General features: G+C 33.2%; 3 protein-coding genes across 4 annotated transcripts; 2 read left to right on the top strand and 1 right to left on the bottom strand.

Annotated features, from left to right (window-relative positions):
* Positions 1–1259: 1259 nt before the first annotated feature.
* On the top strand, positions 1260–3794 carry LOC114415468. Its single transcript, XM_028380163.1, has 2 exons — positions 1260–2279; positions 3327–3794. The coding sequence occupies exons 1-2, from the start codon at positions 1513–1515 to the stop codon at positions 3394–3396; spliced, it is 837 nt and encodes a 278-aa protein (XP_028235964.1). The 5' UTR covers positions 1260–1512; the 3' UTR covers positions 3397–3794.
* Positions 3795–10029: 6235 nt separating this feature from the next.
* Positions 10030–17426, top strand: LOC114415467 (TOM1-like protein 4). The gene is made up of 10 exons (XM_028380162.1): positions 10030–10268; positions 10757–10911; positions 12149–12227; positions 12516–12614; positions 12729–12839; positions 13715–13860; positions 15065–15146; positions 15968–16053; positions 16133–16324; positions 16577–17426. The coding sequence occupies exons 2-10, from the start codon at positions 10802–10804 to the stop codon at positions 17208–17210; spliced, it is 1539 nt and encodes a 512-aa protein (XP_028235963.1). The 5' UTR covers positions 10030–10268; positions 10757–10801; the 3' UTR covers positions 17211–17426.
* Positions 17427–22772: 5346 nt separating this feature from the next.
* Positions 22773–26513, bottom strand: LOC114415466 (protein STAY-GREEN LIKE, chloroplastic-like). Of its 2 annotated transcripts, XM_028380160.1 has the most exons (5): positions 26166–26513; positions 24330–24506; positions 24048–24206; positions 23474–23620; positions 22773–23107 (listed from the first exon to the last, which is right to left on the bottom strand). In XM_028380160.1, the coding sequence occupies exons 1-5, from the start codon at positions 26331–26333 to the stop codon at positions 23003–23005; spliced, it is 756 nt and encodes a 251-aa protein (XP_028235961.1). In that variant the 5' UTR covers positions 26334–26513; the 3' UTR covers positions 22773–23002. The 2 variants fall into 2 exon arrangements, with proteins under 2 accessions (XP_028235961.1, XP_028235962.1); XM_028380161.1 differs by lacking the exon at positions 23474–23620 and having other exon boundaries at positions 26166–26505.
* Positions 26514–26555: the final 42 nt, after the last annotated feature.

Genomic DNA, 26555 nt, shown 5'->3' with positions numbered 1-26555 from the left:
TCTTTCATTGTCAATGGTTTAAGACTTTAAGTTGGGAAATTCTTAGATGGTTGACTCTAATACTCTTAGACCTTTCCTAGGTAAAAAAAAAATGAACTTCATTGGGTGTACTCTATCTAGAAAATAGAAATATTAGTGAAATCTGTCTTCTTGTAAGTTACTACCACTGATAAATGTATATATTTCCAATCTAGTAGTTATATGTGGTTTATAGAGGACGTGATGATAACTAAGTCATATGTGGTGGGACAATTGTCAGGTTCATTTCAAAATAGGGATGTGTTGTGGAATATCTGCTACTTCCACTTGCTAAATGGTGAATCTTATTGTAGAATTCTGGTATGAAGTTAGGTAAGCTCACCCGATGGAACAACTTTAGATTTATTAGGGAGACGTTTATTTAAGATTTTTGAAAAGGTATTTTTTTTACATGAAAAGGTAAAAAAAAAAATCCTAAAAATACTTTTTGTTGAGGAATGACTCATAAAAACCATCTTATTCAATGAGTGGATTCAGATTTATAATAGGAGTAGAAATATATTAAAAGTTGATTTTTGTTTGGTTAAAATATTTTTTTTAAAGTATGTTATAATTTTAGTCTTTAATGAAAGTTATTCAAAATAGTTTTTTTAATATTATAGAATTTTTTAAACTTTCATTTTTAAAAATAAATTTAAACAACATATTCAAAAAATTTCAAAAAAAATATTTTTATGAGAAACAAATGAGTTCAACAGCTTCTTCGTACCGTAAAATCTTTAAAAGAAAATCAGTTTTTCTTATCACCTAAAAATCATTGTTCAAAGTTTAAATAATCACACCCTAAAAACATGATATGAGAATAATTTCCTAAACTTATGAGAGGGTGCACATGAAATTTAAAATAGAAAATTGTTAGCAATTCCGGGAGTTGAAATGATAAGGATTAGGATGGAGATATGACAGACTTTTGGTTCCACGAAAGTAAAGAGAAAAAAACAGGAGGCAATACAAAGCACAATAAAAAAAGAAGAAGCATAAAACCAATTATGTTTAATATAATTGATAAATACATGATTCGAATTTTTAAGTATGCTGATAAGAGTTTAATCTTTTAATGGTACATATAAAAAAATTTCGATCTTTATGACTAAAAGATTAGAATATTGTTATTAGAATATTTTAATTTAATAAAATAAAAAACAGAGAAATGTGAAAGGAACTGCCTACAAATCTACCATATATCTTCCCCATCTAGAATCCCTTGACTTTTGGAACGCTCTTAATTCTTTCTTTCTCTCTCTGTCTCTCATTTAAAATCTTTGTCACCAAGAAATTAATAGCATCACCCCACCGTTTGAGCCAAACTCTGACGTCCTTCAACACATTACATAACTCTGCACCCTCCTCTGTTTTCAAACACATATATACATCTTTTCCTAAAAATAAAAAACAGAACAAGAAACAGAGAACATAGCACCCTCCTCTGTTTTCAAACAGAACAAGAAACAGAGTGAACAAAGAACCATCGCCATGCTTGATCCAAGAACACACCACCCCACCAATTCTTTTGAATTGTACGACGCAGCACCACACAAACCTCACACATGGGAAGCTACGAACAGTTCCGGTTTGTGGCCTTCGAAACCAGCTTTCGAGGAGGTAGAGGTTGATGATTCCGGAATATGTTCACCTCCCATGTGGACAACGAGCCCCGCACGCCGCAAGAACAACCTTCGTAGCCTCTCGCCGACGTCGAGGACGCAAGCCATAGTGAGTGGGCAGAGGGAGCTCATGGAGATGGTGAAGAACATGCCAGAGTCCAACTACGAGCTCTCTTTGAAGGACCTCGTGGAGCACCACAGGGTTGTTGATGCTACTAGACAAGAGAAAAACGTGGTGGAAGAGAGAAAAAACTTGAGCAGCGTGTACATGAAGAGAGAAAAAAGTAGAAAGGTTGATAATAATAATAAGATGGCACAGGTGAAGAGGAACGGGAACATTGATCGTGGAGGGTTCTACCTCAAAATGGGTCTTCCTTTTCCTTTTGGATCAAAGGACAAGAAGAAGAAGATGAAAAAGAAAAATGAGTCCTTGGGGAATAGTAGTAGTTCGAGAGTTACCCCTAAACCTTCTGATGGATCAGCAAAGGGTGGTGGTGTTGTTGATAAGGAGTGGTGGAAGAAGAGTCCTTTGGCGTGTAAAGAGAGTGATAGTGGTGAATCAAGTATCAATAGTGAGAGTGGGAAGAGCTCCGGTAGCAGTAGTAGCAATAGCAGCAGTAGCAGGAGTAACAGCAGGTATGTTCCAACTTCATTCCAACCAGTTGAAATTAAAAATGCAATTTTCTTTTCTTTATATGTGTTGAAATGAAATGGTGGAGAGAAATCAAGTAATTAATGGTGTGCTCTTCCTAAATGGAGAATTTATTTGGGGGAACTTTGGTTTGAGTTATGATCAGATAGCTATTAATTGCAAAGTACATGAACTAAAAAATCTAAGGACAAAATTTAAACCGAGTTCTTTATAGAGGTGCTTTTGATGTGATTCTCTAATCAAAATTCCATTTTAACATAATCTATGTTGACCTGTAATGCAAATTGTAGAACAAGACTAAAAGTATTTAAGAAATTGTGTCTTTTTGTCCAAAAACTAAACAGAAATGTTCCTGGAGATTGAAAATTTTAGTTTGTGGCTGATTGAATAAAATAAAAGCTATTCATAGCTATAGTTTCTTGCTGCAAATTGAACATTGTATGTAGATTTTCCCCCTGGTTGTTTGGTTCTTGTAACAACTCAGACCAGAACATTCAGTGATTTATCCTTTCAAATTTACCTATTTCTTAGGAAATTTATGTGCTTGAACCTTGAAAAAATATCATGCTGTCTCGATATTTGTTGCATTATGTCCAATATGTTGATAACTTAAAAAGTCAAAAAAGGAAAAAAGTTCAACGCTCAAAGAAAAGTGGCAACGAGCACAGGTTGGTTGTCAGGTTGATTCATTTGAACTTGCTTTAACATCGTATCCTCGTTGTGCAACTGGCAATCTGTGACTGTGTCACGGTTAAAAGAGGTGATGCTGTACTGTTCAGTGTTCAGGTTGTTGGGCAAAGAAAGTAAAGGGGGCAACAACTAGGCCTTGTTTCTAAGCTACTAGTTGCGATTATTTTCCTCCAATACTAATCGATTAAGCAAGGAATTATGTGTATACTTTGAATAAGGGAAATTGCGTAGAAAATTGAGTAATACTAGTGACTACATTGTTTGTAAACAATAACATAGATAGTAAAACTTGACCTACCAAGTACCTACCAAATACTAATTAATTTTTGGATGTGATGCAGGCGTGAGAACAGTGGTAAGCGTTGCTGGCCTTTCATCCGCAGACCCAAAAGTCGAACACAAAAAAAGTAAGAGATGCTTCTGATGAAACAACACAGTGCTCTGAGAACTACACATGTTCATGATCCTTAGAAGCTTTATGATCTTCATAAACTCCTCACAAGTTTTACCGCGAGTCATTTGATAACAACCTAGTACCATGTAACTTTTTATGAATGATGAATGCACATTCAACTAGGAATCTCGAAAAACATGTATTGTGAGGATGATGAAATCTGTATAAATGTCACAGTGCTTCATGTAATTAAGTTTTTCTGATTTTCAGACATGATAAGGCAAATACAAGCATGCCAATAGAAGGTGTACCAAGTTTCGATTTTGTATCTATACCCTCAGATGAATATGAACCTGCATTTGGAAACTTTTTATGATGGCTTGGATGAAGGATCCCACAGTTGAAATAGTTGTTACCCTAAGTTATAGATTTCTGAGTGATCTAGGAGAGCATGAATTTAACATGTTATGTGATGGTATTTGGACAAAATAAAGATTTTTAAAATTATTGTAATCTTAATCAATCTCAATTTATCTTTTATTTTTAAATTTTAAATTGACATATTATTTCAATAAATATTATGTGTCTTATTTTAATAAAAAAAATGTAATTTTTTTTATAAATATTATCTCTTCAATTTATTTTTATTTATAAAATTTTATTTAAATTTAGAAATACTCGTATAGTGTAAGAAAACTTACTAGTTGAATATATAAAATTACTTATGAACGAGAAAAAAGTATAGCCATCCACTCAAATTATTTTATTGAATGAAAATAGTTAGAATGACAGCAATAATTTTATTTTAATGTGAATAATGTGATTGAATTCGACCAAAAATAACTTTTCAAAAATATTATTCATGACTAGCTTTCTTTATTAATAAAAAAAACACGTATGACGACTGCGGAATATTTATGATCAACTAACGCCGATTTCACATAATTCACAGAATGATGTATTGATGCTGGAAGGGGACTCTTCTAGATTTCTAGTAACATAGGCTTCTATGCTCCATAATTTTGCAGGAAACAAATGTACAAGTCAAGAATCAAGTGGATCTTATTATGTAAAATAAACCAAGTAGATCTTATTATGTAAAATAAACATAAGAAAAATAATTGGTATTCATTGTATAAGATTTATCTAAATACTACTAAAAAATGGTTATATTTCACTAGTAGGAACCCAATTTGATGAAACGCATTTTCATATTACCACCTACGCTATTTAGAAATTTTGTAAAATTTGCACTATATTAGCAAAATGTAAAAAAGAAAAAAACGCATTAAATAGATAAGAAAAAGCTTACATGTTATGTCACCATTCACTGTAAAAATATTTAAAAGAAATAAAATAAAAAATTATAATTATATAATTATTAGTTAAATAAAAATAAGAATAATTTAAAACTAAATAAGCCTTAAGATAATTCTTATTTTCAAACGATACTTTTTTAAAATGTTTATAAATATATCATCATGTCTAATAAAAAAAATCAACTATTAAGTGTATGAATCATTTTGGGCCATCTAATTGCCTTTACTATTGCCTAAATTATGAAGGCAGTTGCTATATTCATTCACTCCCACTATATGACCACCCCTCTTTCTTCTCCGATATAATTAAAAAATGTACACCCCCCTCTTAAGCAATCACACTCCAGCACTGCTCATTTATGCAAATGATGTCAATGTCAATGCAAATGCAACTCTGTTGATGAATGAAGTCCACAAACACCAGAACAACATCAAATTTGGACGATTTGGAAGCACCAAAATGACATAAATTCAATGGTGCTAGTTGTAGTTCAAGAATGGTTATGGATGAACTCATATTTAGGTCATGGTGCTGGTGTTGTGGAAATATAAAAGGGTTTGATTGCTCACTTTACGTATGGTGTATTGACCCGCAAAATTGATTGTTTGGTCCAATTTAGGTAGCCCTATCGGGTTTACAACTAGGAAAGAGGTGAGAAATAAGGACCACAAGAACACTTGGAAGCATGCTCGAGTACTATGGAATATTGTTGATACCATTGTTCCTTATAATGTTGTAGAATCAATACATATGTAAAGGAGTACTAGTATTTTGGAACTCCATGAAGTAGTTACATGGTTGGCTTTGGCACTTCTTGTAACAAGCACAACCCTCATGTTGACCGTTTAACAAATGTATCAAAATATCTAAGTAGTAAAGACTCAGAAGTCCAAATGTCGATTTTCTCATGAATTTTGTTTTGTACTTGTGTTGAATAATCTCCAATTTATAAAAAAATGGAAGATGAGATGAGGTATAAAAGGTGAGAACAAGAGAATAATAGCTATTAATAGAAGACAAAGGAAATAATAGGAAATTTAATGAAATGGGAATGTTAGGACCTAGCATACGTTATATGTCTAAGATGTATTATTTTATATTTTTCTCTACCAATTAGGTAAATTTTTTCTACCCACATCTATTAGAATACTTGTCACTGATATCTCACGATGACAATCCTATTTTACATATCCATCTCCCAAATGTCTTTGCAAAGACTCAATGGATAAAATACATGAAGTTCTAATTCTAGATGTTTGCTTTGATGCATGGGCATACTACAATCACTCTATGTCTAACAATGATTTTATTAAGATACATCTTCCTTTTAGTTCTATTAGAAATTATCCTCTTTCGAGCGACTAATCCCCAAGATTGATGCATATAAGACCTTCCTTGTATTTCTATTAAGGATTATCCTCTATCGAACACCTAACCCCTAAAGATGATGCAAGGATAAATGATACATGAAATTAAAGTAAGAAAGGACAATAGGAAAGAAAACACCTGTTTGCATTGATAGATATGAAGCATACAATACATTTTTTGGTTTTTTAGGCATGTCAAGCCCTAACTAATGGTTTAACCTCTCATAACCATAAGGGGTCTTACACTTGAAAAGGGGTATAGAAACTGATGGAGGAGAAGGGATGGAAAAAGGAAATATAAAATAATGGAAGAGAAGAAAGAATTTTCTAAGGGAGAGTTTTTAGGCTTTAGGTGTGTATTAGAGTGTTCTGAGACTTGGTGTGTCCCCTTTCCTTAGCTTGACTCCCTTTTTATAGTTGCTGGAGTGGACATGGATCTGCGTACTCGCGCTAAGCCTATGATGCTCGCTTATTGCGTGTGCCTATTTTCACGCTTAGCGCGACTCTTCTCGCTTAGAGCCAGTGCGTGTTTTCGTGCTTAGCGCGTCTCTTCTCGCTCAGCGCCAATGCCTGTATTCGTGTTGGGCGTGTGCTACGCGCTGAACGCGTCTTGGGCATGACCTTTTTCATATTTTTGTTATTTTCTACATCTTTTTGGTTTTTAATCCCTCATTTTCATATCTGCAAACCATGAATGAGAAAAACATCATTTCTTAACAATTAAGCATAAACAATTGCTAAATAAATATTTTTAAGATTATTTTCATTATATTTTTATTATAAAAAATAACTCATATTTAGCAGTTATCACCTCACTTAATATTAATATAAATCCTTTTGTAGTGAAAAAAGTACACAAACACCAAAACAAGAACTGTTATGATAAAAAGAACAAGCAATGCAAACTCCATCAGCATTCCTAGTACATTCACTAGACAAGAAGAACCCTTTGGAACCATTTGATCCATAAGGCGAACAAATCCTCAAATCCTCTCTAACACACAAGCTTGTCAAAACTAGCTTATTAAGCACATTCACATTGAAAGCAAACTCATCAACCGCACACAAACTAGCTTTGTAGAGTCGAGGCAAAGGAGGATCAAAATCAGGTTTAGAAGCATTGACCAACCAAACAATCTAGAAGAAGATCATCTTCCCTAATCCCGCATGTGGTGAAATTTGAAGAAGCAATAGCCATAAAGCCATTACCTTTCTGGGATCACTAAGGAATTCAAATCACCCCAACATCCATCTTCACACAACATAAATGATTATCCCCAATTGAACATAATCTAGTGGAGGATTCAAAAACGAACCCAGGTCGCCCCAACATTTTAACTCGTCGAAAATGCTGAAAACACACATGGCACTACCACTAGTCGCCAGAAAGACAAAACTATTGGAAATGTTTCCTAAACTCGCCCAAGTGAGTCTCCAACAAACTAGTACATCGTCGTTTACATCGTCACAAGTGAACCTCTCGCTAGGAAGCTAATGAGAAGTCAGAGACTAACCAATCATAGAAGGAAGCAAGAATCCCATTGTTGTTTGCTGCAAATAGGGGGTGAATGAGTTTCACGGGAGGGGGAGGGGGTGTAAATATTTTGGAAGGGTAGTTGGGGAAAAAATTGAGAAAGGGGAGTGTATTAGAATATAGGGGAAGTGGATATAGCAATTACCATTATGAAATCACATTGACCTGGGCTATCTAAATCTGTCCATGTAAAATGTTCATAGTGCAAACAACATATTAGCCACCTTCGGCCTTTAAATGTCCTTGTCTGCCAAATCCGCTTACTTCTTTTGCTCTCATTTTCATGTGTTTGTTGGAGATGATCCCCAAATGTCCATAAGTAATTGTTGGCCTTTGATGTTGATTCCGCTCCATTAGTATTATCACCCTAAATTGAGGTTGGTTCCTGCAACAAAACCTGAATCACTATCACCAACCTATAAAAATTTCAAAGTGGTTTTACTTATGCATCATCTCATAAATAAAACGTAGTTATTTGTCCATCAGGAATTCTATTTTGCTAAAATGGTTTTTCTAGAACGGTATGCACGTGTCCCACTTTTCTTCATTCATGTAATATCTAGTACGTATAGGTAGACCAAACAAACTGTTTTGTTTATTTTATTATTTTTTGAGGATAAAATTTCAAACTCATATTCAAAGAGAAATGAATTAGCTAGAGTGAGAAAATGAGAAATATGTCCTCATATATCTCTTACATTATTCAGGCGCATACGTGACTATATAATTGATAACAAATCTAAATATGAGCACACGCACGTGGCTGTTATGTCAATCTTATGGACTGTCCAACAGTTCATGTTGAGACGTTGTATTGGGTGGTATTCTTCTTCCCTATTAGCTAGCTTGAGGGTGGTAGACGTAAAATCATCCTGAAGAACATAATGAGCGTTCTTCTGTGGAAATAAATAAATAAATCAACCTACATGCTATGAGGAATAGGTAAGAGATGGAACTAATACTCTAATTCAGGTGGTTGAATCAAATATACAAATATTATTAATTTTTTAATATTTTTCTTTTATTCCTACATATAAAAACAAAAGGTAAGAGATACATTTGACTTAGGGATGGATAGAAAAATCTGTTAAAGAATGCATTTAAATAATTAAATTTTAATAAATAATTATTTAACTAATAGGAACTTCTAAAAAAATATTTATTGATTTTACATTAAAATTGTTATTTTTATTTCAAACGATAAAAATAAAGAAATGTAATAAACGTTCCCGTCACTGATTTTATTTTATTTTATTCAAAGATAAAGAAATTCTACAATTTATTGGATGTCAATTATTGTTTATAGAAAGAAATTCTTGGCTGGAAATAAATCCAACATTAAATATTAATTAAATACATATATTAATATTATTTAATATATTAAATACATATGTTTGTGAGTATAAAATTAGTTATATATTAGATTCAATAAATATAATATTTAATATTATTGTGTACTGATCTATTTCTCAATGCATGGAAACTAATTAAGGTGTACTCTAAATATTTAACTACTAAACAACCTACAAAATTACCTTAGTTTCTACTTTTTCTTAAACAAAGCATATCTTGTTTCTTAAAAAAGAAAAAACAAAAAGAAAAAACAGTGCATTCGATTTGACCAGTGTGAATGGATTCGTGGAATAACATTCGTGAAGAATAATCTACTATTTTATTGAATAATTATTTGATATAATTTATATTAACTATATTAGTAACCGCGCGTGCAAGCTTCATCAATGATTCAATGTGCAGTATATTGTCGACAAAAAAAAAGTACAGTATATTATAAAAAATTGTTACAAAATTAAAAAATAAAAGAATATTGATTTTTTATCAGCAAAAGAATATTGAATAAACACATAATAACAAGTCTATTAAAAAAAATATTTTTTATGTAATAAAACTATATGTTTTAATCCAATAATATGAAGTATGCATTAATATTTGCTTCTTCTTCTTCTTTTTTTTTTTTTTTTCCATGTCGATGTGAATGTTCTTACGTGCCTTTAAAAGAAAGATTTGACTACAAGGTTGATTAGTCAATCTCCACCGTTGACAGCAGAGTTTTTTCTTGCATGATAAAATTCCGAGCCAACAAGTACAATTCTCATTGACCCTTCCAAATTCAAATGCCACCCCGTGATTCCAAGCCAATCCAATCGAACACGACGAACAGAGACAAATAAACGAAAGAAAAACGCGCTTATGACTTGGTTAGATGCGTTTCTTGCATCCTCCACCAAAGTCAAACTAGGAAACCTCACCAAATACTATTAAACAATTAGCTTCACTTCATATTTTAATGAATAAGGATAAAGCAGAAACAATTTTATTTTGCCTACCCTTGTTTAAATGGTTGTATGAAAATATGTTGCCAACACTTCACATTTGAAAATATGTAGCTAATAAGACTTTTATCGTCTAGAATATTCCTATCTGAAATTAAAAAAAAAAAAAAGAAATTGTCTTCCTCATAGTTAGGACGTCTATAACCTGTCGACATTGAAAATAACAAATAATATAAATTGATAGACGAAAAGAGTAGCGGGCAGTGACAAAGCAATAGCGTGGAGTGGGTCTTGCGTTGTGTTGGAATCCCAAATTCATTTCTGTTTCTCATTCTCAATTCTTCTTCTATTCTCATTCTGATTTGCCACACACGCAGGTAACGTTTCTCTAACCTCTCTATACTTAATCTATGACTGGGTTTTGTTGTCTTTGTCAACACTTCACTAGGTTCCTTCGATCTCTGCAATACAATCCTTAATCTATTTCTTTCGATTTCTCTTCTCTTGCGTCATGTTTCCAACTTAGTTCTTTGATTTGGCGTGATTATGATTTTGCCTTTTCCCTCCTTCTGCACGATTCAGCCTTTTACTTCCCCATAGGGTTTATTTGACACTTCTGGATTTCGATCAACTTGTAGATTGAGTTTCTCTGCTGTCAATTGCTCAATTTTGATGCTGATTATGTTGCATTCTTTCTTTCTTGAGTCTGTTTTTTTTGTTTTTATTAACCACCTATTGAATTGACGGAATGAACTGGGCTTTTTGAATTCTAGATCACTGATCAGATTAGTGTTAATGATATTTGGTACGATGCACTCTACGATTTCGAAAGGGCTTTATTGATATTGTTACATTGGGTTTGCAGAAAGGTTGAAAATAGTGGGACTTGATTCACTGGAGGTGGAGAAAGATGGCTAACAACGCAGCTGCTTGTGCTGAGAGAGCAACTAGTGATATGCTCATTGGTCCAGACTGGGCAATCAACATAGACTTGTGTGATATCATTAATATGGACCCTGGGTATTGTTCTCGTCTCTCGCTTTGTTTCTCTTAATCACTAATCGCTGCGGAAATCTCTAGCGCTTTGCTTGGAGAGTCAGTGGTCTGCTGTATGAATACAATCATACATGATAGGAAATTTATTTTTCAAATCAAACTGAACTAAACTGGATTCTTATTTGGTTGGTTTTATACCAAAACTGCTTCTACTGTAGTTCAGTATGTTCATCGGTGATCTTGCATCCCAAAGATGTTAATTTCCTGTTTTTGTTTTAGAAAATAAAGACGTCTTTGGTACTTCTTTTACCCTCTTATATGTTGGTAAAAGGTGGGAGGGTAAGTTTTATCTTGCACTCTTTCCATGCTAGAAAGAGTGTTCTGTGCTGTCTAGATAGTGTGAACAAGAAAACTGCCTGGCCTATTGTATTTGACAGAGTCAACATTTATTGTGCATCTGGACATCACTACATCATTTATTGTTTTCTCAAGTTTTGACTTGCCGTGTGTTTATGTTATGGACTGAACTATTTTTGAATAAAATGGCTATCTTAACTGCTGCTAGCCCTTTTCTTTCTCATAAAGCGACTGCCAATTGTTCGGTTTCATTGAAATTCTTGAAAAGGGGATCAGCGGGACCACTATTAGTGTATCACAAATATAACTGAACCAATAAAAATGTAGGTTTTAATTTTTGAAGGATTGTTAAGTTGGAAACTTTAAGTTCTTATCACATAGAAGACAACGGTAGGCTGTCTTAATTCTGAGAATCAGTTAATTTAGTTGTATTTTGATGGCTTAATTACAACTACCTAACTTTAATTTCACCAGTGTTGATTTTGGCCTGTTTATTTTACATTGGAATAATATTGCCCCCCTAGTTTTCAAATTGATGCAATTTAGTTACCTTATATCATTTTGCTATTGATGTGACACTCTTTTGCTGTCATATGCCACAGCAAAAAAGTGCACTTGAATATGGATAAATCCATGTCAACAATAGACGATAAATTCAATTGTATCAATTTGAAATTGTGGACATTATGTTGTTTCATTCAAAACTAGGGGGAACTAAAACCAAAATTTGATGAAAACAGGAGCACCAGATGTGAAATTAAGCTGCTTTTGAATTTGATCTTGCATTTTAGTTTTGGATCTCAAGTATGTTATTGATTCAATTGATCCTTATGTTGATTTCTCATGGATATTCCTTAATTAAGTTGTTCCTGATCTTCTGTGTTATAACTAATTAAATTTTCAGGCAAGCCAAGGATGCTTTGAAGATACTCAAGAAGCGTTTGGGCAGTAAAAATCCAAAAATACAGCTTCTGGCTCTTTTTGTCAGTATTTTTTTTTCTTTTAATTTTCAATAATTGTTGAATATTTCATGTACTTGGATATAATGTATTAAATATGTGTTATCAGTTATTACTTATTACAAATCATTACATTTTTAAAGGTATGTTATGCAAAAATCCTCATGGTCGTACCTTATAAGTTTTTATTTTGCCATGATAAAAAGAGATTAGGTGCAGAATACTTTTAAAAAAAAATCTTATCCATATATTTGTACAGATGGTTACAAAAAGCAATGATTACCTGACATGGGTGCTTTGTATTTGATCTAGGTACTGGAGACCCTTAGTAAAAATTGTGGTGAAAGTGTATTTCAGCAGATCGTTGAGCGAGATATCTTACATGAAATGGTTAAGATAGTAAAGAAGAAGGTATTTATTGGTTTTGCCACTTTATATTTCATTTTTAATCTTCCTTCTGTAACTGTATTTGGAAGTGGAAGACTTTCTTATCCATTGCTGCCTTCTTTTGATCTGATTGTACAGCCGGATTTAAATGTGAGGGAAAAAATACTGATTTTAATTGATACATGGCAAGAAGCTTTTGGGGGCTATGGAGTTTATCCTCAATACTATGCAGCATATAATGAATTGAAGGTGAGCTCATGTGCATCTAGATATTACTTTCTGAGATTAATTTATGCTTTGCAAGCAATAATTGTCTGTTAAACGTTATGCGTGAACAGTTCTGTTTCTGTACATTTGTACTGTGACAAATGTGAAATGCTTTTCCTACTAGAGTCATGCTAATTTTTCCTGCCTGTCTGCAACAGATTATTATAGTTGTTTTATTTCAGGGTCAAATTAGCTTGAGGTCATCATTGTTTTTTGTGGTATTTTTATTAACTGGGTTAATGTGCTATATTGTTACATGAGCTGCATCCAACAGTGCTTGCATTGTTGACTCTTCAGTATCCAATCTTGGAAATCCCACTCTCTCAAACACTTGTACACTGATAATTAATTGGCTGATTTGCACTTTTTTCCACTCATCTTTCATGTTTTTGCAAATTTTGCCACCAACTTTTAAGATTTCACACATTTAGCCACCCAACTTTTAAAATTCCACACATTTTGTCACCTAACTTTTTTTTGCACATTTTGCCACTGGACTTTCAAAATTCCGTGCATTTTGCCACCCAATTTCAAAAAAAAAAAAGCCTAATTATAACATAGGGGACAAAATGTGTGGATTTGAAAGTTGTCTTGGGTGGCAAAATGTGCAAAAAAAGAGTTAAGTGGCAAAACGCGCGACATTTCAAAAGTTGGGTGGCAAAATTCATGATAATGTGAAAGATGGTTGACAAAAAGTGCAATTAAGCCTAATTAGTAGTATATAAAAAATTAATGTTCAAATCTAGTATATCATTATGCACACCAATAGCATATCAAACTCATTGTTCTAAACTAATATATCATTAAGTTGATGCTTTTTGACTTAGAGCTAATGTAATGTTTTTGATAATTAACAGTCTGCTGGAGTTGAATTTCCACCACGGGATGAGAATAGTGTACCATTCTTCACTCCCGCTCAAACTCAGCCAATTATTCATTCTGCTGCAGAATATGATGATGCTACTATTCAGGCTTCTCTTCAGTCAGATGCATCTGACCTTAGGTGCTCTTTGAACTTTATCACATTCTTAATATTCTGATCCTTATTTTTGTTGTGTGGGGTGGGGTTAGTAAATGGTGTTATTATATATTTTAAATTGTGTAAGGAAATTAACAGTTTATTTATCATAATAAGGAATAATGTAAATTGTTGGTTTCTTAATTTTGAATTTATGCATTTTTGCACAAGTTCCCTGCTTTATATAACTTGGATGTATATTTTAAGGTAGTTCACCATTGGTAGAAATCTGCTCAATTCCAATTGCAATGAACTTCATTCATGCTTGGAAAAAATGATAAAAAATAACAAGTTGACAGGGTATTTGAAAATTTGTTCATAGCTACCCTATCCCACACACTCACACTGTTAATAATGATGCTGTGTGGCCAGCAGTTATGCTGTCAATGACTGCTATACCATGGTGAAATTTATAAATTTTATTTAGCTTGTTATCCGTTTCGGAAATTGTTCCATCTCAACATTGGACCATCTCTGCCTCTTATACATTTGCTTGTAATTTTTCCGCGTATAATTTTATTTTAATGATTATGATGTGTTTATTGTAAATTGTCTGCTGTAAATACAAAGAAGTTAATCATGTCTATTTGATTTTATCAAACACTGTTTACAATTATATGCCAATTCTTGAATTTCTTATTTCTAATTTTAAGTTTTCCTACCCATTTAAATATGGAGCATACTTGTGGTTTAAAATATGAAAAAATGGAATTTCTCATATTTTTTTACAAGCATACTTTTGTCTTATATTTGATTAATTATGGTGTCAATGTGTCATTTCCTCCATAGTTATGAGATTCTCCCTTTGAACACTTATGTATATTCGTAACATGATATTTTGGAACAAAGCTTTATACAATCAATGCAAAATAGGATCTAACCACAAAAAGGTTTACCATCCTAATTCTTAAGGCATGTGATTTTTTTTGGTTCATGGGTTGAACTATAATGGTATATATGTTCCTCTCTGGCATATGCTGGTGGTGTTATTTTTTAGCAAACCCTTTCTTACATATTTACTAGGAGAATTTTGAAGCTCTTCTGAACTATTGCTCTCTTTGTTCTATTTTTGGTTGTTCTAGGAGCCCCCCCTCCCCTCCTCTTCTTTATCTTAATAAGTCATTTTTCATGGGAAAAAAAATGTTGGTGTTTGTTTTATCTTTCTCTAACTTGATTTGCTTATAAGCAGTTTGCTAGAGATTCAAAATGCTCAAGGACTAGCTGATGTATTGATGGAAATGCTTAGCGCCTTGAATCCTAAAGACCGTGAGGTATATTATTACTATTTCTCATTCTTTTTCTGCTGGCTTCATTCTGGAACCTCTGTTTATTCTTGTTTATGAAGTATTAGTTTGAGCTTTGAAATTGCTGTATTTCCACATCCATCTTTTCATATTCTGCTAGTTGTTGTGTGGTACTATGGAATTCATCCCATATAGCAAATTGAAGTAAGCAGTTTGTGAGAATTAGTAATATTCTGATTACTTTAAGAAGTATGCCCCAACCCTGGCACTGCTGAAATGTGTCATCTTTGGGTGAGACTCCTATATGTTTTTGTGTGACTCCAAGGTTTTCTAGTTATTTTTCCTTCATGCTATAATCTTTGGTCACAAGATATCAAATTTCCAGTTCCAATATCAAGATCATTCATGATTTACAAAACTTAGTGGGCCCAAGATCAAGTTACTTATTATCTAGTCATTGTACAAAAATCAAGCATAATTTATCATCTAGAAGAATGAAAAATCAGTCAGGGTACATTCATAACTTTGAATGGATCAGTGATTGTTAAACCCTTCTCCTTTTCTAAATTTAAGTCATAATTTGTTAACTCTTGCTTACCTTGATGTTCTGAATACACATTGTATTTAGCTGAGGTTCAAGAGTAGCTAACCATGAAATTTTTTGGGGCATTAGAGTTCAGAACATGATTGGGTCCATGAAAACATTCCTTGCAAGTGCAGAACAAAGATATAATTCAAACTTGATGCTTTTGCTTGTCTTGATATTAACTTTTTAGCTCAGTGCAAAAATGTCATGACAAGTTGTCATTATTCATTTGTTTCTTAATATTCTGGACAAAATATGTCAGGGTGTGAAGGAGGAAGTGATTGTTGATCTTGTTGACCAATGCCGTTCGTACCAAAAGCGTGTCATGCTTCTTGTGAACAATACTACGTAAGTTTCTTTTTCTCTCCTTTAGTTACCAAGTCTCTTTGTGCAATTACAAAGAGTGACTGTAATGGTTCACTTTCAGGGATGAGCAGCTTTTGGGTCAGGGATTGGCACTGAATGACAGCCTTCAGCGAGTACTCAGTCGACATGATGACATTGTGAAAGGAACTGCTGATTCTGGTGCTAGAGAAGCAGAAACTTCAGTTCTGCCACTTGTAAATGTAAACCATGAAGATGATGAATCAGAGGACGATTTTGCTCAACTAGCCCATAGGTGAACCCCGAAAGTTCTGGCGAACATTAAATCCTGGTTATAGTTGCTTCATCTTTTTTAGTGGGCAATGGGGTAGGGGAGGGAGGGCGGGAGTCAAAGGCTTGACATATTTTCATTTGATAATTGATATGATACCCTATATAGTTGATATATATCCATTATTCCCAGTAACTGTGAAAAGAGATCCTCTAATACCGTTGTCCTTTTCTCTTTATTTTCAGTTTCATAAACATTTAAATACCATGATTTCAGGTCATCACGTGATACTCAGGCACCGAATCGGAAACCAGCCTATGACAAGGCAGAACCTGGGAGGATAAACCCACTCATTCCCCCACCACCAGCATCAAAGAAGCCAGTCTACTCTGGCACTGGCATGGTTGACTATCTCAGTGGTGATACATACAAGACAGAAGGATCTCCTGAAAACTCAGAACCCACTTCATTTGCAGCTCCCCTTCATTCTTGCCCTAATCCAACCTCATCAACTATTCCATCTCTGTCTTCCTCTCGTCCTCATGCCATGAGTACCTCATCTCCAATTTTGAGCAGCCAGCCTGTGTATGATGAACAACCATCTTCTGTGGACAAATCTTCAGAGGGTCTGCCTGCAGCTCCCTGGGACGCTCAATCTCCTGGCATCATTCCGCCCCCACCTTCAAAGTATAATCAGAGACAACAGTTTTTTGAACAACAAGGTGCATCTCATTCAAGTAGTGGATCCAATTCCTCGTCTGACAGCTTGGTGGGACAAACTCAAAATCTCTCCCTGAATTCATCCTCCCCAACCAAACAACAGAAGCCAGAAGATGCCCTTTTCAAGGATCTTGTTGATTTTGCAAAATCCAAAACCTCATCATCTTCCAAACCCAATAGGTCATATTGATATGTTGTGTTTGTTTTATGGCTTTTGCTGGTACAGTTTATGAATGTTGTTTATCACATTTTGCTTCAGATCACTGAGACGACCGTTTTATGGTTGTTTAGGACCCTTCGGATATGAATTGACCATGCGTGTACTTACATATATTGCGTTTATTCATGTATATTGTTCATATTGAATTTGTTGCCTTATGTTTTCAATAATATCAGATTCTTTTAAGGATCAGAGTCTCTTCAAATTCGCTGGTCGCAAAAAGGGAATGAGTAGTTATAGCATGGGCAATTTTAAGCTCTTGCATAGCTCCGAGCTCCAACTGCTCTGACCCTAGTTTATGATCGAGAAATTAGAGAAAAAAATGTTCAAGCCCAAAAGATAGATACAACATGGAAATTATAAAGTAAACGGTTGTAACCCGTGACTGTTAAACAAGGATGATGTTTTTATCAGTGTCTGCCACCTCAGCCCTCACCCAGAGTCTAGGGAGAAGTTGCATGGAAATTAGAGTTATCCTGCAATCCTTTTGATAAGGAGTTGGACCTAGGGTGAAACCTCTGGACTAGATAACATATTAACATTAATCTGCTTCATGCATGAACTTAATCCATTATTGAGGAGGCCAACATTTTAAAAAAAGTTATTGATGGAAAAACATTTTTTGCTAAAATATTTTGTTTGTGTAATTGCGTGTTTGGCTTAGCATTGAGCAGCACCTTATGTATGTAATTATTAACATGAAAAAAAAAAGTTACAAATAGTTGCTTCTGCTTTAAACATGGATCAGCTAAAGGTATACTCAAACACCCACCAGGACACTAAATAAAGTTAAACATTCGTGTATTATACATTTCCATGACCCATCGTCAATTTTATAACAATTATTTTTCAACATAATACTATATTGCCGTTGGGACTGGAGGAACCTTCGAACCGCATGCATTCTCATGCACAAACGATGTAGTGCAACTAATTTGTCCGTTTTAGTGCATATACGTTAAAGCTAATGGTCCTATTTCCATTCCTTTTTCATCAATTTACCAAATAAATGCTAGTTTATGATAGATGGAAAAAGATCCCCGTTTAATACTTCAATCGGTATAAAGTAAATTTATTTAAATGAAAATCTATATACTTTCGTTACAGGCTTTACGATGATATATGATGCATGCATGAGTGGTGATAAAGCTCATATATTTACTTTATTTCGGTAACACTATATTTCCAGCTAAAAAAATTAGAAATAATATACAATAAGAGTATTGAATACGTCTACTCTAATTCGAAATGCATGAAAATAAGAAATAGCTTCATTTATTTAGTAAAGAAATATTACATGTTCCATGAGAAACTCTTACGATCAGACACACACAAGAGGTAGTTAGTTAAATATGTACTGTCACGTATGTAGATACAACATGGCAACTGGAATATATATGAAGCAGATACGTATAGCATTCTTTGGTTTTAAACAAAGAGATTAATGGCTTGCTAAGTTGAGCTGACCATATAAGCAAGGATGCGTTGCCTTATCTTTCCACATATGAAGATGAATATTTTCCTCTTGATGCTTCCTCTACTAGGAGGGAATGAGTTTTTTCTTTTGCATGCTGGCCTAGTTCGATGAACTGATCCCATTCCCACGTGCACTTTCTTTTCCATGAGAATGAGATATATAACCTAGATATCTGATGAGATATAGTGGGTTTGCAGGAGAGGTAGTAAGTGATATATATATATATATATAATAGGTGCTGTATAAACTATAAAGTTAGAATAGGAACCTTCGTGGTTCGTTACAATTTGCTAGTTAATGATTATAAACTGCCGATAATACCAAGGTTCATGCAGGAACAATTATTTTCGTACTAACTTAATTTATTGTCAGTGAGGGTTAATTTTATTCAAGCACAAAATGTGTATAGTCTAGTGCGCAACGCACATTTGATTCTCGGGCATTGTTTACGTTGTCTACTTCAAAAAAGTTAGAGTGAATTTAAGTGGTGTACGGTCACCACCACTATAGAGGGGGAGGGACAACCTCCGTATTTAAAAGTACATTCAGTGGATAAGATCTGTGATCCAATTAACATGCTATTAATTTGGAAAAACTTATTTACAGTTTATTTGAATTTATCTTATGACATATTTGAAAAATTTATGAAAATAAACTATGATTTATTTTTATAAACTCTTTTCAACTTATTTTTAATAAACCTTTTAGGGGAATTAAAATAAATTTTTTTAGGGTAAACTTATGAAAATATTGTAATGTATAGGTTATCATTCTTATATTAAGATTCAATTCCTCAAAAAGATCAAAAGATCAAATTATATTAGTGTAATTTTAATAAATTTTTTAACACAAACGATCTTGATAATACATAAATACAACTCAACGGTTGAATCAATAAAAAATACAATATATATCAAGTTATAAAAATAGTATAATAATTATTAAAGTTACATCGATAAAATTTGATTCCTTTTGAAGATCAAATTTTTGTTATATCTTAAGATATTTTTAAGATTTTTGTGAAAAAAAAAAGATATTTTTAAGATTCTATCCATAGAATTATAAGTTTATGTGATAAATTATTAAAGAGAACGAAAACTAATTAAGTTTGTTTACCTTGTAGTCAGATTCACAAATCATAGTGACAGATAAATATTGTTTTCTATTACAGCAAAATATTCTTAACATTTAATTTCTATAGTGTTAGTGTTACAATGTACCAATTAAAAATGATTGTTGGTGTGCTTTTTTTTTTTTAAGATAATTAATGTAAAATTCACCAAAATTACAATACACTTTGAGATTGGATGAGTATAAAATACTAGTAATATACCATTTACTTGTATTTTAATGAAAATTATTTAATGTGAAAAATTATGCACATATCATTATTTAGTTTTAAAATTTAATGATCAAGATAATCTGTTGGGTGTGACACTCTCTACCCCACACATATATGTACTAATAATAAAAGGAATAAAAATGTGAAATTAATTAATAGTTTTTAAAAATATTTAAATAAAAATATTTTAAAAGTGTAAAAGACTCACATTTGCTTTAATATTGTCAAATAAAACTTATAAAAATGCATATTCGACTCAGAGCAAGACCGTCAAAGTTTACAAAAGTGTTTTGTTAAATGAGTAAGGTAAAATAAAATAAAATAACATCATGCGATTAAAATAAAAACTCATTCCCAATGTCACATCCTATCAGAGTATTGTGTTTCAGCATTCTCTAGCACGAGGTTCTTTAAAATCATCCACCTAGTCATCTGCTCTCACGAACATAAGGTTCGCGATCATCACAGGATCCAAATAACACACAAGAAGTGAGTTATCACATTTCTAAAAAAAATACAAATAAACAAAGATGAAATCCAAATAAATTATAGAAGTATATATAACATAGCTCAATTTAATACACCCACATCACTCCACCACTTTATCATTTAAAATTCATTTTTCAACCACTCATGACATTACACATGAATCACACACTCAGGTCAAGACGTAATAACACTCATAAATTTCATAATAAACAATTAGCAAACATTATGCAACAATTATACTAAGACTCAAGCCTATATGCAATGTGATACCATGTCAATGAAAAACCACCTAGGGGTGCTTAGGAGTTCATAACAAGACACACCACACAATGGGTATGTCGGGTCATTCTCATTAAGTAAAATCATAAGGTGATTAGTCAGGATCACTCTGTTTTGCGAGAATGCTCCAACAATATGGGATCAACATAGACTTAAAGGAGCAATCAAACTGAGTGTCTTTACTCCCAAGGTATAGACTCCGAAGAATCCGTTAGGGCCTCATCTTCCTGATTCAGGTCCAATCCCTAAAACAATTTTTTGCATGCATACACTACTTGTGAATTATACAATACCCATGACCTCACACTTGTGTTTCAAACACGTTTAACATATTGCGCTACAATTTAACACTGGTTCCTAACTAGGAAACCTATACTTTTCCTTTAACATTGCACATAAACACTTTTCTCAAGATAAACACCAGTCGGGTTATTGTATAATTCATAACTCATAACACAAAGAATTGTCATATAATGTTAACCAGACACTTATTCACAATCAAGTCTCATGTCCACAATTTAACATCTCCTAATGTCACAATCCACCATCATATGTTTACGTGTATCTCACAAATTAACACATGTTCAACTTTACACTTATACTCAATCTCAATAACAATATTATAATCTCAAAACAACATGTTATCCCACAATTCATCACATATTCAATTTATCATTTACACAATTTTAATCACAATTTCATGATCTCAATACAGTTTATCATGCTCACCTAGTAAATCTTATCCAAAATACAAACAATTTATACAAAAAAAATTTCTCACAACATGGGGTGTAAAATTCCTCAAACAATTTCACACAATCATATCAAAATTAAGAAATCAAAATCATAGGTGAAAAAAAATGAAAACACCAAAAACACTCAATTTATCAACCAATTCGTATCAGGACATCAATTGGTCCGTCAAACACAACAATATCATATTTATAATCATAAAGGAAAAATTATAATTTAATAAACATCCCAAAATAAATTCAATTTAATTCTCTAAAGATCTATACACATGTTCATTCTAACCCCAATTGTGATAAACCCATCCCTTACTTCTAAGCGGGCTCACGTGTGTAGTCCTGCAATGATAGCTGTGTCTCTAGCAGTTCCCTAAGATTTCTCAAGTTTTTCCTCGGTTTGCTCTGTTAGGATTTCCTAGCGTTAGAGAAAAGGAGAAGAGATTGTAGCTTTCATTTTACTGTCAACATGCGAATGTCAACGTGCGAGGGATGTTTCTCTCTCTGTGAACATTATTTCACAAATCCCAACAGTGGAGATGTGTGAAAAGGGATTCCGAAGGTGGTGTCAAAATTTCACAATGATCCAACGGCTAACGAATCTAAGATTATAGTTTTACTGGGACATGTTTTGGGTCTCTACGGAAAAAGAAAAAACTACAATATAAAGGGAATTTCTCTCACCTCCGACATTGTTTCACAAATTCCAACGGAAGAATGTTTGGAAATGAATTTCGAACTTGATGCTCAAATTTCACAACGATCCAACGATTAACGAGTTCGAGATCATCGTTTTAGTGAGACAGGTTTGAGTATATGCGGGAAGAAGAGATGGGTTTGGAAGGAGAAGGAAAAACAAAATTGAGAGGAAGAAGAATCACATGGACTATCGCGATTGATAACATGCCTCTATTTATAGCTAGATACTCTCAACCTATTATTTACTCTATTTTTCTTTATTTATTATTTTATAAAGAAATACTCTATTTTATTTTCTATCAAATAAATAAATCAAATATCTTTTTTTTTTCTTCAACCCATTATTTTAATAAAGTTATCTCTCCTTATTTATTTAATTATAAAAACCTCACCATTTTTTTCTAAAACTTTTTCTTTTTAACTAAAAAATCTTTTTTAATTTATTTTAGGAAAGATTGGGTGTTACATTGGACACCAAACAAGAGAGAGTTGGCAGATTAGAAGTAGTCACAGAAATCATTAAACCAAATTGCCTTGGTGGCACAGGAAATCTGCTTTTGTGCAACTTTACATTTTTGCTTTTGGTTTTGGGTCTTCCCAAAGATACATAGTTTCCTTGTGGGATTGGTTCATTCTTGCAAGCTGAATTTTGCTTTGTCTAACCCACTTGAATTTCTGAGCTGTGGGGGGAATTGGGATACAAACAAATAATTCAAGTTATTGATATAGTTCAAAGAAGAAAAGCAAAAAGAGCTTGAAAGATGGACTTTGGGCTCCGCAACTTTTCGGGACTATCTCTTCTTATTGACCCTTGGAATTGATCTGCTTGTTTTCCCTAAAGACACAAGATACATAATTAGAAAAGAAAAATTCTAGTTGTTATGAATGTGTTTTCATGAAAGGACTTGTGTAAAGAGAAAAGTGAAAAAAAATGTTTATTGCATTTTATCAGTTATTCACTCACATCTTGAATCCTCAAACATGAACTGTTATGAGATATTGGTAACAGATAACATTGCTGGTTAGAAAACTAGTCAAGCATGATCAGAAATTTCCTTCTTCTTTTCATAAGTAGAATTTATTTTGTTTAGAATCTATTGAAATCTTGATTGTAGCAAATTTGGGTACGAAGCAAACAAGTAAATTAAATTACTAATCCAAATTCCGAATCATTGTTCATTTTCACATGTCTTAATTTTACCTCCATTGCATCCTTGAGAGGTCCCCAACATTCCATTCTGTTATATTTTTCTGAGCTAGAATGAAAATATACTCTAACTATAGAATCCAGCAATTCAGGATGCTCACGGAAAAGTGCAGAGTCTCCACAATGAATTGCTTTGAGTACCTGGCGTCATATATTAGCATTACTGTAAAAAATTTCTTTAAAAAATACACTTTAGGAAAATCAGATACTCATTCTAGCATTAAATAATACGAGAACATAGCAACCTCCTCAAGAATTCACTACATATTTTCAATTGAAGCTAGAATTTGTGCATATACCAGGTAGAACACAAGTTGCACAACATACAACATTGAAGAGCAAGTTTAGGAGACGGCATATAATTCAATTGTAAACCTCCTTTATAAGCTTTCTTATTCATTTTGAGCAATGGAAAGCTTTGGTAAGGAACAGTTCATCCATACCCCCTCACACAAAATACTCACGTAAGCTTTTGAGGAGGTTTTCGTGCATAGCATAATACTTAGATCAGTCCTAGAATTCAGATTTTTCTGTTTTGATGGGATCTATAAGTTAAATGCAAACATACCAAAGGCATTTCCTTGGAGAATATGTGATATCTCAATTCAGCAGCCAGATCCAGGAAGGAATTGGGACCACTGACAAAGCAATGAACATGTAGGCACATATCATTTTGCACTTTCTTCCATTCAGCTACAACATCATCCTTCTCGTACCACCCTCTCAACTGCCCGTCACAGAAGGAATTGTATACATAAAATACTCATAAATTAAGAGAAATGTTCTTGCTCAAAAATATGAATTAGGCACTAGTTTTTCAAGCTAAGCATGCAAGAGTAAAGATACAAACCTGCTCTAGGTTGATCACATTGGACACAGCTAAAGTCAGATTAGCTGTAAAGTCACAATGGGATAGAATGTAGGTTCTAGGAGTAAAACTTGCATGTTTGTTTATCTGATCTTCCAATAGAACAACCTTCAGTTTTGAAGGTTCAAATCTTGCTGAAGGAACCAAGAGCCTAACAGCCTAAATAAAATAAAAACAAAACCCACTTATACAAGGAATACCAGTGATACTAATTACAACACATCAAATAACAATTTTTCGTATTGCTATACGAAACAAAGATATTCAAAATTGTAAGACTAAACTGAATTCAAGAAAGAGAAGGAAGGTATTTGGTGTTCATTGACTACTGTAAGCAATTATTTGTTTGGATCTCAAATTGCAGATAATTATCTCATGAAACATATTGGTTTTGTGCATGAATCAAGAAACGGAATCTTAATTTTGTAAATTGGAACTGGAAGCCAGAAGCCAGAAGCCAGATTACCAATTGAAGCTGTTTATCCATAATTCAGTGATAACTGTAATGCAGCCATGTCAAACAATGCAATTGCAATAGGCTGACAAAAGTAAAAATCTTTTACGGGTATAATCTTAATATCTTATAGATAGTGAAGTGAAATACAGGAAGCATAATTCCATCTACACATTTCACATGAGTAATAAGGAATTCAAATAAATAAATCATTTCAGGAAATGAGGACTTTCTGTTGCATCTGGTCTAAGAAGTTCAATTTCCTATCTTATCATTAAGATGGGCAAAACACAATGCTGGGTCTTGGGAGTTGAGTTCAGGTTTGCATACTACCTTTGTTTCAAATAATTGTCGCTTTTGAAGTACTTAGTTTATTTCAAATGACTTGTCATTTTAGAAAGGACAAAACATAAAGGCAGTTTCTTAAGTACTTTTGGTGTTGTTCTTCAATTGAAATTAGAGTTTCACTTTGGTAATTTGCATAATAAAGGATTGTGTTAAATATCAACATAGATTACCCAGATGACACTTCATCTAAGTTTTATCCTTTTAGAAAACCAAGAACTGGAATGAGAGCATTATGAGATGAGAGGGTAATATAGTCAAATAAATTCAGAGTTCCCTGAAATTGAGTGTGTGAAATGACTAATCCTTGTGCATAATCTCAAGCTGACTGTTATATATTCATGATAATTTCAAGATCCAGAAGCGTTATTATCTAGAAGTCAATGGGGATATACTAACAATTCTTTTCATCTTTTGGAAACAGGACAATCATTATAGTTAGGGGATGGACTTTTTACAATGGAAAAAGGGCACTAAGCGAAGAAAAGGGATAGATCTACATCTCCCATATCCAAAGTTCACCTTATACAATTCATGGAGACTACAATTCTGGGATAAGAGCAAGACTATGTGATATCACTGAATGTAAAAGCTTGGACTTTAAAAGCTAATATTTTTAGCATCATTTGAATTACATATTTCCTTGAATATATTCTTGAAACATGCAACTGATGGATAAGTATATGCTACGACCTGTATATGCCTGCTACAACTTATATGACATCATGAACAATTAAAATTTCAATAGTACATTGTATGGAGAAATAGCACTAAGAGACCAGAGGAAGAAACAACAAAAAAAACCTTTTTATCATGAGATACAACAATAGCATGAAAAATGCAAATTCATGAGCTTAAAAGCATAAAAAACTAGTCAAATTAAACATGTTAATATCCACAACAAAAAAAACAACCACGTTCCTTAAGCTAGCTATTAAATCCAAAATGCAAGCAAACAACAACACTGAATGAATGAGAATGGCATGACATATAAAAGCTGTGAGAGGAGAGAAGGGCACCTCAGAAACAAGGGTGTTGTAGGATGGTGTGGCATTGGTGATGGACAAGAGAAAGGGTCTGCATCTAGTAGTAGTGGATGATGGTTTTGACATGATGTGGTTGGTGGCGAAGAACTCTCTGGTTGGTGAAAATGAAAAGGCATTGTAAGAAGCACAATGACATGCCATTGAACATGCATAACACAGTGCTCCTCTTCATGTTTCGCAAGCCACCATTGTCTTCTTCTCAAGCCTCAGAGAAAGTAAAGTGGTGTGGGAAAATAGGTGTTCTTGGTTCGGTTCGTTTGTGTGGACTGTGATTCAGACCCCACACTCGAAAATCTACATCACTTCATTTCTTCCACACGTTTTTTTTTTTAATAAATTATAGAAAATAGAAATGGAAACTTT

The sequence above is a fragment of the Glycine soja genome, chromosome 6 (genome assembly GCF_004193775.1).
Source record: "Glycine soja cultivar W05 chromosome 6, ASM419377v2, whole genome shotgun sequence".
Taxonomy (NCBI): Eukaryota; Viridiplantae; Streptophyta; class Magnoliopsida; order Fabales; family Fabaceae; genus Glycine; species Glycine soja.
The sequence above is the reverse complement of the archived record's forward strand: the minus strand, read 5'-3'. Positions and strand labels throughout refer to the sequence as shown.

What these genes read in the sequence shown, in the direction of transcription:
- LOC114415468 (XM_028380163.1), top strand. Translation starts at nt 1,513, where the DNA reads ATGCTTGATCCAAGAACACACCACCCCACCAATTCTTTTGAATTGTAC. An exon ending in AGTAGCAGGAGTAACAGCAG is followed by an intron (nt 2,280 to 3,326) that starts GTATGTTCCAAC and finishes GATGTGATGCAG; the next exon opens with GCGTGAGAACAGTGGTAAGC.
- LOC114415467 (XM_028380162.1), top strand. Translation starts at nt 10,802, where the DNA reads ATGGCTAACAACGCAGCTGCTTGTGCTGAGAGAGCAACTAGTGATATG. An exon ending in ATCATTAATATGGACCCTGG is followed by an intron (nt 10,912 to 12,148) that starts GTATTGTTCTCG and finishes TTAAATTTTCAG; the next exon opens with GCAAGCCAAGGATGCTTTGA. An exon ending in TACAGCTTCTGGCTCTTTTT is followed by an intron (nt 12,228 to 12,515) that starts GTCAGTATTTTT and finishes TATTTGATCTAG; the next exon opens with GTACTGGAGACCCTTAGTAA.
- LOC114415466 (XM_028380160.1), bottom strand. Translation starts at nt 26,333, where the DNA reads ATGGCATGTCATTGTGCTTCTTACAATGCCTTTTCATTTTCACCAACC. An exon ending in ATGTGATCAACCTAGAGCAG is followed by an intron (nt 24,207 to 24,329) that starts GTTTGTATCTTT and finishes TGTGACGGGCAG; the next exon opens with TTGAGAGGGTGGTACGAGAA. An exon ending in TCTCCAAGGAAATGCCTTTG is followed by an intron (nt 23,621 to 24,047) that starts GTATGTTTGCAT and finishes ATATGACGCCAG; the next exon opens with GTACTCAAAGCAATTCATTG.